The sequence below is a fragment of the Loxodonta africana genome, chromosome 14 (genome assembly GCF_030014295.1).
Source record: "Loxodonta africana isolate mLoxAfr1 chromosome 14, mLoxAfr1.hap2, whole genome shotgun sequence".
NCBI lineage: Eukaryota > Metazoa > Chordata > Mammalia > Proboscidea > Elephantidae > Loxodonta > Loxodonta africana.
The window spans coordinates 86492196-86509531 of NC_087355.1; the positions used below are offsets into that span (position 1 = coordinate 86492196).

A 17336-nucleotide genomic window follows, 5' to 3' on the forward strand; every position below is an offset into this window, starting at 1 on the left:
GGTACCATATCAGACCATAAAAAATATTATTTTAATATCAAAATTGAACTCTTTTACCTCCTTTTTTTTCTCCACTGTACTGAAGGAAGGGAATGCAAATATATCTGATAACCTTTGGGAAGGTCTGGATTCCAAGGCAGCCAAGACTTTGAGGCATGGAGAAATAGCTCTTTATTTGCTAGTATCCTTGCCCTGGGGTTGAAGAATCCTCAGATCATTGTGAAACAAGAAGGTTAAGAAAAGCAGATAACTTGGTCAAAGTAGTTTTGGAGACATGGATGATCAGGAGAGAAGCTGTGAGGATATGGCCCTGGAGAGATACCAGGTCCCTGAGAGTCATGCTTTGTAGTTCTTCCAGGAAGTGGGACCATAAGTGCTGGGGTTCCCAGACTCAGTAGAGTCCCATGTCCCAAGCATGTTACGGAAACTGCAGACAGTTTCCTGAAATACTATGTGGCTGTGGTCAAGGCATGGCTTAGAGAATCATTCCTGGGCAGATGGCCCTAGAAATACCTTTCCCAGCCATGTCTTGCTGCCATTCAAGGTTCTGCGACACCGACACGATAGGTGATGGTAGAACAGGCTGTTCAGCCATCTCTTGAACAGAACCTGTGCCAGTTTTTCCTTCCTTAGCCTGTCTCTTTCTCAAGTATGATTTTGCTGCTAACTCCTCTAAAAGTTAAATGTTAACCAATGTTTCCGCTAGGACTGTGGAAAACAAGTGATATCAATCTAAGCCTGTCAAACAGGAGGAAGGATGGTGCCAGCCACCCCTGGGCTGATGGGATAATGGCAGGAAAAGACGAACATGTTTGAAATATGACCACCAAAACCAAACAGAAAGAGAATGCACATTCCACAAGTTCTTAAAACCTATGGCTCCTTTTCCCTTTAAAACCTAGCAGGTCTACAGTTTCTTGAGACAGACAGGAGGAGATCATTCCCCTCTGTCTCCACATTGTTGTTGTTGTTGTTAGGTGCCGTCAAGTCGGTTCTGACTCATAATGACCCTATGCACAACAGAAAAAAACACTGCCCGGTCCTGCGCCATCCTTAAAATCGTTGTTATGCTTGAGCTCACTGTTGCAGTCACTGTGTCAATCCACCTCGTTGAAGGTCTTCCACTTTTCCGCTGACCCTGTACTCTGCCAAGCACGATGTCCTTCTCCAGGGACTGATCCCTCCTGACAACATGTCCAAAGTATGTAAGACGCAGTCTCGCCATCCTTGCCTCTAAGGAGCATTCTGGTTGTACTCCTTCCAAGACAGATTTGTTCGTTCTTTCGGCAGTCCATGGTATATTCAATATTCTTCCCCAACACCACAATTCAAAGGCGTCAACTCTTCTTCGGTCTTCCTTATTCATTGTCCAGCTTTCACATGCATATGATGTGATTGAAAATACCATGGCTTGGGTCAGGTGCACCTTAGTCTTCAGGGTGACACCTTTGCTCTTCTACACTTTGAAGAGGTCCTTTGCAGCAGATTTACCCAATGCAATGCGTCTTTTGATTTCTTGACTGCTGCTTCCATGGCTGTTGATTGTGGATCCAAGTAAAATGAAATCCTTGACAACTTCAAACTTTTCTCCGTTTATCATGATGTTGCTCATTGGTCCAGTTGTGAGGATTTTTGTTTTCTTTATATTGAGGTGCAATCCATACTGAAGGCTGTGGTCTTTGATCTTCATCAGTAAGTGCTTCAAGTCCTCTTCACTTTCAGCAAGCAAGGTTGTGTCATCTGCATAACACAGGTTGTTAATGAGTCTTCCTCCAATCCTGATGCCCCGTTCTTCTTCATATAGTTCAGCTTCTCGGATTATTTGTTCAGCATACAGATTAAATACGTATGGTGAAAGAATACAACCCTGACGCACACCTTTCCTGACTTTAAACCAATCAGTATCCCCTTGTTCTGTCCGAACAACTGCCTCTTGATCTATGTAAAGGTTCCTCAAGAACACGACTAAGTGTCCTGGAATTGCCTTTCTTCGCAGTGTTATCCATAGTTTGTTATGATCCACACAGTCGAATGCCTTTGCATAGTCAATAAAACACAGGTAAACATCCTTCTGGTATTCTCTGCTTTCAGCCAGGATCCATCTGACATCAGCAACGATATCGCTGGTTCCACGTCCTCTTCTGAATCCATCCTGAATTTCTGGCAGTTCCCTGTCAAGATACTGCTGCAGCTGTTTTTGAATAATCTTCAGCAGAATTTTGATTACATGTGATATTAATGATATTGTTCTATAATTGCCACATTCAGTTGGATCACCTTTCTTGGGAATAGGCATAAATATGGATCTCTTCCAGTCAGTTGGCCAGGAAGCTGTCTTCCATATTTCTTGGCATAGACGAGTGAGCACCTCCAGCTCTGCATCCATTTGTTGAAACATCTCAAGTGATATTCCATCAATTCCTGGAGCCTTTGTTTTTTGCCAGTACCTTCAGAGCAGCTTGGACTTCTTTGTTTAGTACCTGATCATATGCCACCTCTTGAAATGGTTGAATATCGACTAATTCTTTTTGGTATAATGACTCTGTGCACTCCTTCCATCTTCTTTGGTGCTTCCTGTGTCGTTTAATATTTTCCCCATGGAATCCCTCACTATTGCAACTCAAGGCTTGAATTTTTTCTTCAGTTCTTTCAGCTTGAGAAACACCAAGCGTGTTCTTCCCTTTTGGTTTTCCATCTCCAGCTCTTTGCACATGTCATTGTAATACTTTGTCTTCTCATGAGGCCCTTTGAAATCTTTTGTTCAGTTCTTTTACTTCATCAGTTCTTCCTTTTGCTTTAGCTGTTCGACACTCAAGAGCAAGTTTCAGAGTCTCCTCTGACATCCATCTTGGTCTTTTCTGTCTTTTCAGTGACCTCTTGCTTTCTTCATGGATGATGTCCTTGATGTCATTCCACAACTCGTCTGGTCTTCAGTCACTAATGTTCAATGCATCAAATCTATGCTTGAGATGGTCTCTCAATTCAGGTGGGATATGCTCAAGATCATATTTTGGCTCTCGTGGACTTGCCCTGATTTTCTTCAGTTTCAGCTTGAACTTGCATATGAGCAATTGATGCTCTGTTCCACAGTCGGCCCCTGGCCTTGTTCTGACTGATGATATTGAGCTTTTCCATTGTCTCTTTCCACAGATGTAGTCAATTTGATTTCTGTGTGTTCCATCTGGCGAGGCCCATGTGTATATTCGCCGTTTATGTTGGTGAAAGAAGGTATTTGCAATGAAGAAGTCGTTGGTCTTGCAAAATTCTATCATTTGATCTCCAGCATTGTTTCTATCACCAAGGCCATATTTTCCAACTACTGGTCCTTCTTCTTTGTTTCCACCTTTCGCATTCCAATTGCCAGTAATTATCAATGCATCTTGATTGCACGTTCGATCAATTTCAGACTGCAGCAGCTGATAAAAATCTTCTATTTCTTCATCTTTGGCCCTAGTGTTTGGTGCGTAAATTTGAATAATAGTTGTATTAACTGGTCTTACTTGTAGGTGTATAGATATTATCCTATCACTGACAGTGTTGTACCTCAGGATAAATCTTGAAATGTTCTTTTTGACGATGAATGCAACACCATTCCTCTTCGAGTTGTCATTCCCAGCATAGTAGACTATATGATTGTCTGATTCAAAATGGCCAACACCAGTCCATTTCAGCTCACTAATGCCTATGATATCGATGTTTATGCATTCCATTTCATTTTTGACGATTTCCAATTTTCCTAGATTCATACTTCGTACATTCCAGGTTCTGATTATTAATGGATGTTTGCAGCTGTTTCTTCCCATTTTGAGTCATGCCACATCAGCAAATGAAGGTCCCGAAAGCTTTACTCCATCCACGTCATTAAGGCGACTCTACTTTGAGGAGGCAGCTCTTCCCCAGTCATCTTTTGAGTGCCTTCCAACCTGGTGGGCTCATCTTCTAGCACTATATCATACAATGTTCCAGTACTATTCATAAGGTTTTCGCTGGCGGGTTTGGAATGCTTTTCAGAAGTAGACTGCCAGGTCCTTCTTCCTAGTCCATCTTAGTCTGGAAGCTCAGCTGAAACCTGTCCTCCATGGGTGACCCTGCTGGTATCTGAATACCAGTGGCAATAGCTTCCAGCATCACAGAAACACACAAGCCCCCACAGTACGACGAACTGACAGACACGTGGGGGTTGTCTCCACATATGGGTATATATATAATAAAGTTCTTGCCACCCACCTCACCCCTGTCTCAAGAATTGGCTGTTCGTAGCAGGTGGCTCTAACTTGTGAAATTGTGGTAACAATGGCAGAGGGCTAGAGAAGTCAGCCCCAGATAGCCTGAAGTTGACTTTCCCATGAAAGCTGCCAGATGAGGAGTCAGAGCTGAAGTTAACTGATTAAAAAAAAAAGTGCACTATTATTGCACACATGCACCCCAAACCAAAAACCCACTGCCGTCCTGTTGACTCTGACTCATAGCAACCCTCTAGGACAGAGTAGAACTGTCCCATACAGTTTGCAAGGAGCAGTTGGTGGATTTGAACTGTCAGCCTTTTGGTTAGCAGCCAAGCTCTTAACCATTGCACCATCAGGGCTCCTATGCATACGAATAGAAAATGTATAATTTGATATTAGAGGATTTGATAATGAATGATTATTTTAAGTTTTTTCTTTAACTTTTCAAATTTTCCATAGTTAAATTATATGACTATTGTGGGTGTGAATTTTAAGAATGTAAGGTGTTGACTTCTCTGAATTAGATGACTTCAGACCTAAATTAAAACCTCATTCTAACTTAAACTAAGATTTTCATTTCTGCTCTTCTAAAGAAACCATTCTGTCTTTTGTCAAAGTTTTACTGCTTGAAAAACAAATAAGGCAGAAGTCAGAATTTCTAATCTGAATAAGGAGTTTCCTGGTGCATGTTAAGAATGTTTACACAGCTGGCCCCAAAGAAGGTGACTTGATCAACAGGAGATTAGAGAATAGGGCTAATAATGTTAAGTGAAATTAGAACTTATAAATAACTTTATAGCCAGATAGGTATATAACAAGCCTTAGTTCCGTGTTCTGACTCCCAAATTAATTTTCACTCTTTAGAATTTTCCCACTGTGTTTCTGCTAGTTCTTTGCAAATTGGTAACTAGATAGAGACTAACTTTGTTGAAATAAGCTACAAAAATCTTGACTGTCTGTAATACAAAGAGTGCACAGGTTCCAGCTTTAATTTATGTAAATATACTTACTACCTTAACTGCTTTCAGGGAATTCATCCAGTGAATGCGTTGGTGCTAATTCACTCCTTTTTATCCAGATGGGCAATGTTTACATTTCAAAAAGCTTCAGATTTAGAGCTAATTTAATCTTCACTCTTTCCTAACATGGTTCACTTTACATTTCAAGGACTCCAACTAGGTTTGACTCAGCCTGCAATCCATCACTAAACCCCCACATCAAGAATGTTAATGTGTCTCACTTTAGAAATATTGCCTTAGTCAACTTGTATCAGGAGTAAGAGATTTGTGTTAGACTAGAAATTAATGTTAAGGAAGTTTGTAGTTTGACCTCCTTGTAAATTTCTCCTTCCTTCTCCTGCAACCTCTTTCATGTGACACCATTTGCATTTGTTTACCTGTTAAATTCCCCACTGTACTACCTGCAAGGCAGAACACGCACTGCAATCTATATTGAATGCCATGTGTTTCTCCATTTTGCGAAATGAAATTATTCCTTCAATAAAAATTGTGTTTTAATTTCTATCAGAGCATTGATCTAGTGTTTACACTAAGATATTTCAACAAAGATAAGCATATATACATATGTACACACACTGCAAACATTCCACACACACACACAAAAGTGTCAATGTAGTTTTAAGTTTAAGTTGGCTGAGCTACCATTTCTAAGCTAGCACACATTTTATTTGTTATACAATGTGTTGACACTAGATGTCAGAGTACAACCAAGAACCAAATAGCAGAATCTATTTGCAAGGTTGTATTGTCCTTGTGGAAACCCTAGTGTTGTAGTGGCTGAGAGCTATGTATGTTAACCAAAAGGTCGGTGGTTTGAATCCACCAGGTGTTCCTTGGAAATCCTATGGGGCAATTCTACTCCATCCTACCAGGTCGCTATGAGTCAGAATAGACTCAATGGCAACAGGTTTGGTTTTTTTGGTTTGGTTGTCCTTGGAAGTCACTTAGACTTGTAAAACATTCTATAAATCTCAGAGTGTAGAAACTCTGACATTTAATATTTTGGCCCATCACGTAAACAATGCCCATGCACCCCATGTACAATGGTTTAAAACACCCCACAAAGATACAGCTGAGCAAAGCAGGGGTTTTGGTGTAACAGTGAGTTGGCTTTGAATGCTGCCTCATATAAGCTGTGTGACCTTAAGTACTTATAAACTCCTGTGCCTCAGTTTATCGTCTGTGAAACAGGGCTCATGAGATTGCTTACAGGACTGAAGAGATAAATCACATGAAACCTCCAGCACAGAACCTGGCATTTATGAAGGATCACAGGAGTATCTGCAGTCATTTATTGAGTGTCCATGCACAAGGCTGTAGACAGAGCAGTGGGCTGATATTGCCCAGTATGTACTAGCCTCTCTCCAGCAGGCCCATCCATTCATTAACAAATTCTGCACAACACCAACCAACCAGACTGTGATTGGATTCATACCTATAAACAAATACAGTCAAACTCGCTATCGTTTCTCCCTGAGATGAGTCATCCGTCTATCTGTTTATTTACTGAACCCAGTTGCTCAACTTCACTGCTTGGCTCCTGAAATAAAATGGGCACTTCATGGGCATTTTCACTGAATGCCATTAAAATTCAGCTAGAAATGATTTTGTGCATATCAGGTAAGGAGGGATATTCATATATCACATCCCTCTGGCGAGATGAGAATTTGGTTCCCAGTTTGTGTGTGAAAACACTGAGGCACTGGCTATAATTCCATCCAGAAGGATGGGGTGGGGTAGGGTGCTTTGTTGGATTGATTTGTCAACTGCACTTCAATAAAGTCATTTCAAACAACTAGCTTAACCTTATAGGATCTTGTTTCTCCTCTATGAACTGATGGAATACTTCATTAGTTTGGCTCCACTAGGTGGCTGTTGGGATAGAAATAGGGTAACAGATTGCAACCCACTGACAAGCCTTTTTCTTGAGTCTTTCCAAAGAAAAGGCCCACCTGTGGCAGGGCAGTCCACATAACGGTCCTCAAAGATCACGGGCAGGGTGCTCCAGTCACCATCGATGTCTGGACACTCTGCAGGCAGTGGGGGCATACTGGCCAGGTACTCCGAGTTCCGGACATCCAGGGACAGCTGGCTGTGGGTCTGTATTCTGGGGGCAGACAAAACCAGCATCATAGTAAAGATTAAATGCTTAAAAATTATTATACCATCTCTCCAATCCTAAGAAAACGTTCAGAAAATCTGCCCATCTCTATGTCCATCCATGGTTCCTCTCCCCCACCCATCTACCTCAGCTCTCAAAGCCATAATCTTTGCATCCAAAACTGGTCTAGGTACAAAGCATGCAGAGGACACGGATTGTATGATTAGGTGAAGCACAAGGGAACAGCAAAGACCAAAGACATGAAACCGTACAATCTGCCCCACTTCTCCCCTACCGCCAGCACTTTTCACAGCCCCTCATCTTACTTGATTTTTTCCACAATATGTATCACCTTCTAACATACATATAACTTATTAATCTATAGTGCTTATTGCTTAGCATCTGTTTTCCCCCATGTGCTGTATCTTTTGTTCCTTTATGTATCCCAGGTGCCTTGAACAATGCCTAGCATACAGAGGACCATCAATAAATACTAGTACGATGGATGGATGAATCAACACAGTGTATGAAAGGAAGTAGTAGATGTTGCATAAGACCAGATCCTCAGAAGGGTGGACTGGAAGAATGGCTGCTGGGATTGACAACAAAGATCATTTGGGGCTGGAGTGTGAAGTTCCTTGAGACTCTTGTTGAGTCTAGATGTCCTGTGTGGACAACAGTGGAACAGTGCAATCCGTTAAGCCAAGAAATGCCACATCAAGTCTGAGTTTTATGAAGATAATTCTGACCAGAAAGTGAGTCTGTGAGTGTGTTTACATGTGTGGTCTGTATGTGTGTGTTGGTGCATGTGTGCATGCATGTTTTCATGTGTGTGGTGCACATGTGTGTTTGTATGTGTGTCGGTGTACATGGATACATACATGAAGGTGTTCCTGCATATGAGTGCAAGTGTGTGCATAAGCATGTGGTAGGGTGACAGTGGGGAAGAAAAGAGTATAGGATGAGAGGAGCCAATTGGGAGACACAAAAATATTTAAAGAAAGAGATAACCTTAGATCTGGACTAAGGAAGCTGAAGTGAGGATGTGGGGAGAAATTGGAGTCTAGCTCATTTTTAGCAAAATTGGGAATAAATTCTGATTTTTGGACTAATTCTCCAAGGTCCTGCATGATCCTCCACCCCTGCCATCTCTGTGATTTACCTCCTCACCTCCTTCCTTATACACAACCCCAGCCCCACTGGCTGTCTCCTTGATCCCTGACACAGCTGCAGGTTCTGCCCTGAGTATAAGTGTACAGATAAACAGAGATACAGTTCATGTTGCTGACGTTGTTGTTAGGTGCTGTCAAGGTGATTCTGAATTATAATAACCCCATGTGACAGAGGAGAACTACCTCATAGGGTTTTCTAGGTTGTGACCTTTATGAGAGCAGATCACTAGGTCTTTCTCCTGCAGAGATTCTGGGTGGGTTCAAACTGCTAACCTCTCAGTTATCAGCCGAGTGCTTAACCACTGCACCAAGAGCTCTGAGATATAGATATATAATTACATAATTATAAAATTCCATAACATTTAAAATCACTCTAGAGGGTAAGTATCATGATCTCCTAGATATCTGAAGTGCTCAATCTCTCACCAGCTTCAGGTCACTGCTCAAATGTCACCTTCTCAGGGATGGCTTCCCTGACAATTCTATTAAACAGCACTCCCTGTCCCTCTCACCCTGATATATCATTCTCCATAGCACTTATTATTTGGTATATCATAGTTATTTGTTTTCTTTCCATCACTAGAACGTAAGGTCCATGAGATAGGGAATTTATCTATGTTGTTCATGGCTGAAGATACAACACCCAAAAAATATCTGGCACACAGTCGACAATAAATAGATATTTGCTGAACGAATGAATCACCCTGACTGTCAGCAAAGAAACTGAAGCTCAGAAAGGCTCAGTAGCTAGTTTGATGTCATTGGTATTAGAAATATTAGAATCTAGATTTCAAACCAAATATATGAAATTTGAAATGACAAGATCTTTCCACCATACCAATTTTCCAGTAAAAAAATTTAATAATAAATCATAATTACTATGTTTATCCTGGTCCACAAGATACCACTTGACCTGGTGCCTGCCTACCACTCTGCCCCTACCTCCCATCCCTTCTCCGACTTGCTCACTCCATGTAGCTACTGTTGCCTTCTTGCTGTTCTTCAAACCCTTTGTGTTCTCATATAAGGGTCTTTACTCCTAACCAGTCTTCCTATAACTTGCTATAACCCCAGTCTCTGTTAAATGTCATAGCATCAAAAAGACTTCTTTGATCACACTGGCTAAAACAACCCTTATCCCACACTCAAAGTTGTGTTGGAGCCAGTTCAGACTGGCTCACAAGAGCTGATTGTGCACATATCTTCCCAACTCTGCATTCAGTGGTAATCACACAGGTAGCTTAAGATCAGCCATCGTAGGTGTATTTACACCAGGGAAATTGGTAAAAACCACAAACTAGAGTTTTTTGTTTTGATTTTCTGAGAGCTGGTTATTGGAAGACATTGACCAAGACATTGGCCACACCCTTTCTCATCCTCATCTATGCCCTTACCTCGCTTTATTTGTCTTTACTTGTCACAACTTGAAATGCTACAATTTATTTATGTCTTGCTTGTTTCTCCACTAGAATGAGTAGCCCATGGGGACAGAGTTGTTGCTTTGTTTGCTGCAGTATTCCCAGTGTTTACATGCATCATAAACCTCCCTTTAACTCATCACCGTCTATGTTTTCTGAGCAGAAAGTCTGTGGCGGGTACTGAATACACTAGGGTCCATATGCATTGATTATCTCATTGGACCCTCAAAAGTATATCTTTCCCATTTTGTTGATAAGACTAAGTAAGGTTAAAAAAAGGAAAGGAAGAAAAAAAAAAAAACTTTTCAAAGACACACTACAAGTAACTGAAAGACAAGGGTTTTAAACTCAGCCCGTCTGAACACTCTTCTTTCCCACTTTGTACAGTGGTTGGCATCCTACTATAGGTCTTCCAGGAGAGTTGCTGTTATGTGCAGTCGAGTCAATCTTGAGTCATAGCGACCCCATGTGACAGAGTAGAACTGCCCCATAGGGTTTCTTAGGCTGTAATCTTTATGGGAGCAGATTGCCTGGGCCTTCTCCTGGGGAACCACTGGGTGGGTTTGAACTGCCAACCTTTTGGTTAGCAGTTGAGCTTTTTAACTGTTGTGCCACCAGGGCTCCTTCCAGGAGAGTAGTTTCTGGTATGTCATCACCCCCATGTGTGCTTTCGTTCCTTGAGAGCACGACCATGGCCTGGGCATCTAAGCATTACCTATTTTTGTGGTGACCTTGGGACACAGATGTCATGCAGGAATCCTGATTTCTAATATTTTGTTCAGTGGCCCTCAAAATCATATTTAGATGTGTCATATTAGTCATTCTGATTTTAGTTTTGGAAAATATCTTCAGCCAGTTGTAGCTGGGGACTGGAGTGAACCATGCATAAACGAGTCAGCAAGTGAGTGAAAGACTCGAGATATTTCTAGACAAGCTATTTTAACATGCAAGTATTTCTCCTCAGTGTCCCTCTCACTGTCAGAATCCATGAGGCAAATCGTAAATGTCACTGTACTTTACAAACAGAATGAAGAGTGAGGAGAAAATAAAGTTACAAAGATGACCGTGGAAGGATCTCCCAGTGTTTTAAATGATGGATGAACCTCAAGTGTTTCTGCTGCTAGATTTGCTGGGGCATCCAAAGCAGGCTTATCCACATGTATCTGTGGAGGTGGACCTACCACTCAGAAACACCACCACCTTGGACCTCTGTGGCACAGGTCCCAGCACCTGGGGAGAAGCTCTGCTCCTGCCTAAGAGGGAAATCTATAAGAGAGGACCGCCTCATCTTTCCGGAAGCCCTTGACTAATTTTCTTGAGCACTTTAATTTTATCTGGAAGAAGGCCACTCCCCACCCCCCCCCACAAAAAACAAAACAAAACATTGTCATCCAGTCTATTCCAAATCATAGTGACCCCATAGGACAGAGCAGAACTGCCTCACAGGGTTTCCAAGGCTGTAATCTTTACAGTAGACTGCCACGCCTTTCTCTCGTGGAGTGGCTGGTGGGTTCAAACCACTGACCTCTTGGTTAGCAGCCAAGCACTTTAACCACTGTGCCACCAGAGCTCCTTGGAAGAAGGTAAACTTAGAAATTCATCAATCCTCCTAATTAGGCATTTCAGGTTTAATTTTTATGCTAAATGCATTTCTTAGCTGCCTGCTGCAGAGTCCCAGGTCAGCTCTGCTTTTTCTGATAGCTTGTGGCCACACCACCTGCTTCTAATTTATTTTGCAAAGTGGACTCAGCACAGATGTCTTCAGGGACCTAGGAGTCTTGATTCTGGCCCACAGAGCCATCACAAACCTCAACAAAAGAAAGCTGTGGCTATTGACCTTCTCCACCCCCTGCCAGCACCAGCCTCTGCAGTTTGCCTGACTCTTGTCTCTGCAGAGGAAACACCACAGACAGAATGTGCAGAGATCGGTGGGCTTGTCTCCTTCTCTGCCAGACGGGAACAGAAAAAGTAACTTTGAAAGTTCTAGAATATGCAAATGTACAGAAACCAAAGTTATATTAGTGATTACCAGGGGCAGGAGGGAGGGGGAAAAGAGGAGTCATTGTTTAGGAAGCGGTGAGTTTCTGTTTATGGTGAGGGGAAACTGGCAACAATCATGGGTGATGGTTATACAACATGATTGATGTCACTGCTATCATGCAAAAAAAGTCACTGCTATGATGTCATTGCTATCAACGTGAAAAATGTTGAACTTGTAAATGTTACATATATATCCAACCAAAAAATAAATAACCCATTGCCATCGAGTTGATTCTGACTCATAGCAACCATGTAGGACGGAGTAGAACTGCCCCATAGGGTTTCCTAGGTTGTAAATCTTTACGAAAGCGGACTGCCACATCTTTTTCCTGTGGAGTGGCTGGTGGATTTGAACCACCAACCTTTCTGTTAGCAGCTGAGTGCTTAATCATTGTGCCACCAGGGCTCATATACATATAAATACACACACATATATACATATTTATATATACACACATACACACATAAATACACAACGATAAAAACGCTTTTTAAAAAAAGTAACTGGTCAAGAATGTCTTGAGCAGCTACTGCTAGGGGTGAGGTGGAAATGCAGTGGATACATACAGATTTTCCTGGAAGGTCAGGACTGCAAGTTTTTGGTGCTCCATGTAAAAGAAAGCCTCGGAAAACCTTCGGACCTGAGGAATGAGACAATGTGGGCAGCGTAAGCCTGTAGGTGAGCGTTCTAGCCACTTTTAAAAGAAAACTGAGGCTCAAGGAGGTAAGGCCGACAGGACAGCTGTGCCCACAAACCCAGGTTTCCACACCAGGGTCTTCTAACTTCCACAGCTGCCCTTTCTTATCCATACTCTGAGCCCAAACCTGGCTCATGGGAGCAGTTCAATGGATGCTAACGAATCCAGTCTTGCAGCTTTCTATCATTTTTATGTTTAGTTCATATTTATTCTACTAGAAGATGAGCCCCTTGCATGAATACACACACACACACACACACACACACACACACACACACACACAGTTGTTGTCAAGTCAGCTCTGACTCATGGCAACCCATACGTGTCAGAATAGAACTGTGCTCCATAGGGTTTTCAATGGCTGATCTTTTGGAAGTGGATTGCCAGGCCTTTTTTCTGAGGCACCGCTGTGTGGACTTGAACCACCAGCCTTTTGGTTAGCAGCCAAGTGCACTAACCATCTGCACCACCCAGGGACTCCCCTTGCACCTAGGGACCATACATAAATGCAGACGAAACCGAATTTGCAAAGCCAGTCATGTAAGTGAGTTTGTCAGGTGCTCCGTGGTTCTGATCCTCAGGTATTTTATCCTCTTGTTCTAAATGAGAAGACTAACATCTTTTATTATGCATTAATACTTCTGACATTGATAACTACTCACATGCACCCAAGCTGGTGGAAAAGAAATACACTAAGAACAATGTCTTATATTTGATAATACTTAAAAAAAAAATTTTTTTTTAAAGGACTTGTAATACCCTTTGTGACAGGCTCTGCTATCACCTGAGATAGCCTGGGAAGGTATCTTACTAATGACAGCAGAGGGTCAGTAGGCTAATTAAGTTAACGAAGTCACAGGGCAAGTCCATGATGGAAACAGGATCAACACACAGATCTAGAGGCCAATCCTAATTCTTATTCTGCTCCATCAACTGCCTCTCATAAAACTTCCTTGAGAGATCACTGATGTGATTATAGCATTTATGCCAGGTGACACCTTACCCTCAAGGTGTGATGTTCCTGGGTGAGATAGGTGGTCACTTGGGAATGCAGAGTCACTGTGTCCAGGAATTGGGTCCACAGGGCCATCAGGTGGGAGACAAGCCAGGCGAGATCCTTACTTATCTGCTCAGCTATTCTCTCTGGATTGTTCAGCATCTGGAGAGGCAAAAAGTGGAGGTCAATGTCCTGTAGTCCATTAACCTACTGTAGCCTTCTCCTGACATCTTCAAGGACTTCTCCGTTTTTCATTAATCTCTCTCCTTTCTCAGTACGCCTATGATATTTTACTATGCCTCAGAGCCCTACAGGATCACGTTACGTATCACTCTTAAGCTGGGACTTAAAACAACAATGACAACAATAAAATATTTAGGTAGTTTCTCAGTGTCTGCAGAATAACAAGGCAAAGCCCTTTGTCTTGAGTACAAGATCACCCGTTATGCAGCACTAATCTAGCCTTTCCATTTACCTTTAGGTATCTTTTAGATACAACTTATTCCTGGATTTCTATAAGTATCTTGTGCCTTTGATCCTTTCTCTCTGCCTTTGTTTACATTGACTCCTTTTCAATTTTTCTTTGCAAACTTTCTAACCCTATCACCACAAATCTCAATTACCCACTTTTCGACGAGCAGCTCTAGAGACACTTACTTCAGCACATCTTTCCTGTTGCCTCCAGCTGGAAATCAACCACTCACATCCTCTATCAACACTGTACTCGAAAGAGTATAGCAGGTTATTATATGGGACCCCACATTATATTCCACTGAATTCTGAACTCAGTGCTTTGCAACTATTATAGCTTCCATTTACCAGTACCTACTATTTGGTCTACTATTCCAGGAATGACAAATTGAAGAGGAATGGCATCGCATTCATTGTCAAAAAGAATATTTCAAGATTTATGCTGAAGCACAACATTGTTGTGATAGGATAATATTCATACACCTACAAAGAAGACCAGTTTACATGGCTATTATTCAAATGCATGTACCAACTACTGAGGATAAATATGAAGAAATTGAAAATTTTTATTTGGTCTGAAATTGATCAAACATGCAATCAAGATGCACTGATAATACTGGTGATTGGAATGCAAAAATTGGAAACAAAGAATAAGGATTAGTTGTTGGAAAATACGGTCTTGGTGATAGAAACAGCGCCAGAGATGGCATGATAGAATTTCGCAAGACCAAAGACATCTTCATGGCAAATATCTGCCTTCAACAACGTAAATGGCAACAGATGGAATATACAGGAATGAAATCAACTACATCTGTGGAAAAAGACGATGGAGAAGCTCAACATCATCAGTCAGAACAAAGCCAGGGGCTGACTGTGGAACAGACATCAATTGCTCAAATGCAAGCTCAAGTTGAAGCTGAAGAAAATTAGGACAAGTCCACGAGAGCCAAAATATGACCTTGAGTATTCCCACTTAAATTTAGACAGCATTTCAGGAACAGGTTTGACGCATTGAACACTAATGACTGAAGACCACACGACTGTGGAATTACATCAAGGGCATCATACATGAAGAAAGCAAGAGGTCATTAAAAAGACAAGAAAGAAAGAAAAGACCAAAATGGACGTCAGAATAGACTCTGAAACTTGCTCTTGAACATATAGTAGATAAAATGAAAGGAAGAAATGAAATAAAAGAGCTGAACAGCAGATTTCAAAGCGTGGTTCGAGAAGATAAAGTATTATAATGACATGTGCAAAGGCCTGGAGTTAGAAAACCAAAACAGAAGAACATGCTTGGTGTTTCTCAAGCTGAAAGAAGTGAAGAAAAAATTCAAGCCTCAAGTTGCAATACTAAAGGATTCTATGGGCAAAATATTGAATGACAAAGGAAGGATCAAAAGATGGATGGAATACACAGAGTCATTTTACCAAATGGTCAGTGTTCAACCACTTCAGGAGGTAGCTATGATCAAGAACCAGTGGTACTGAAGGAGAGCTCGAAGCTGCACTGAACGCCTTAGCAAAAAACAAGGCTCCAGGAATTCACGGGATACCAGTTAAGGTGTTTCAACAAACGGATGAAATGCTGGAAGTGCTCACTCATCTATGACAAGAAGTTTGGAAGACAGCTACCTGTGCCCATTCCAAAGAAAGGTGATCGAATGGAATGTGCCAATCATCAGACAATATCATTAATATTAAACACAAGTAATGTTTTGCTGAAGATAATTCAAATATGGTTGCAGTGCTACATTGACATAGAGCTTCCAGAAGTTCAAGCTGGATTCAGAAGAGAACATGGAAAAATGCAATATCGTTGCTGATGTCAGATGGATCTTGGCTGAAAACAGAGAATACCAGTGGCTGCAACAATGGGCTCAAACATAGCAACGACTGAGGATGATGTAGGTCAGGGCAGTGTTTCATTCTGTTGTACATAGGGTCGCAATGAGTCAGAACCGACTGCATGGCACCTAACAACAACAATTTGGCAAGTCAACCACCCGTCTGTCAATTTGTCATACTCTGGTGGCTTGGGTGTTGCTACGATGCTGGAAGCTATCCCAGGGGTATTTCAAATATCAGCAGGGTCAGCCACTGTGGACAGGTTTCAGCAAAGCTTCTAGACTAAGACAGACTAGGAAGAATGGCCTGGTGATCTACTTCTGAAAATTAGCCAATGAAAACAGTATGGTTTACAACAGAATATTGTCTGATACAGCGGTGGAAGATGATCCCCCTAGTTGGAAGTTACTCAGAATACACAGTAGTCACAACAAGGTACTCGAACATGCCAACAACCATAAAGATGGCACAGGATTGGGTAACATCTTGTTCTGTTGTACGTGGGGTTGCCATGAATCAGAGTTGACTAGATGGCAACTAACAACAACAACATCAGGCTTCAAGTGCACAACTCCCTCTCTTTGGGGTTCCATTGAGCTTGCTCAGATCTCACTCAGAGCCTCCCTCACCATACACTGCTGTTTTACTTCCAACATCTCTCTCTTGTCTGCATTTCGAGCTCTAGTCTTCTCAGTATTCCCAGCAGCTAGCATGATGCCTCCTGGTATAGAGTCGGAATTTCATAACTTGTTGCTGAATAAATAAGTGCATTTGCATCAAGGGGAGGTGCTCTGTGCCTCAGTAACTCAGACCTCCCTTCCTCGGCATCTTCTTCTGTCACCCACAGCATTTCCCCTCTGCTAGTACTGGCAGGGCAAGCTTGGTTCACATTCTGAGCCTAGGCACCAATGTGAAGGACCAAAAAAAAGAAAATCTATTCATTAAATGTACTTCTGGGAGAATTATATTTTTCCCCAGTTGATAATAGACATGGCTGCAGACAAGTTGCAGAAAGCTTCTAATTAAGCCACAGGAGGACTCTGTACGTTCCCGGATTCCTGGGCTATGCAATTACGATGATGGGTTTGGAGGAGCTTCCCCAGCAAGACCAAGGAGAGGCCCTTCACGCTAACAAGGATGTGATCGCAGCTCATTCTGCCTCAGGTGAAATGCCTGGAAAATACTCAGCACCCACCAGCTTCCTCTCTGTCCACCTTGGTCTGCTAGGCTCTAGCCACGTTCTACTGTCCACTGCCTGCCTCCCTCTTGCCCTTGGTGTTCACTGAGTGCCCACTATGTGCTGGGCTGTGTGTCAAGCTTGGGGAGTCGAAGATACATAACACACA

At 42.0% G+C, this 17336-nt stretch overlaps 1 protein-coding gene across 1 annotated transcript in view; it reads right to left on the reverse strand.

The window, feature by feature from the left end:
• The window catches only part of FAM135B (family with sequence similarity 135 member B), a 166873-nt gene that overhangs the window by 17531 nt on the left and 132006 nt on the right, over positions 1-17336 (reverse strand). The window contains exons 9-11 of the mRNA XM_003408304.3: positions 13678-13833; positions 12544-12617; positions 7198-7352 (exon numbers count right to left, since the gene is read on the reverse strand). Of these exons, the coding sequence (XP_003408352.2) occupies positions 7198-7352; positions 12544-12617; positions 13678-13833 (385 nt within the window). The remainder of the gene's footprint in view (positions 1-7197; positions 7353-12543; positions 12618-13677; positions 13834-17336) is intronic.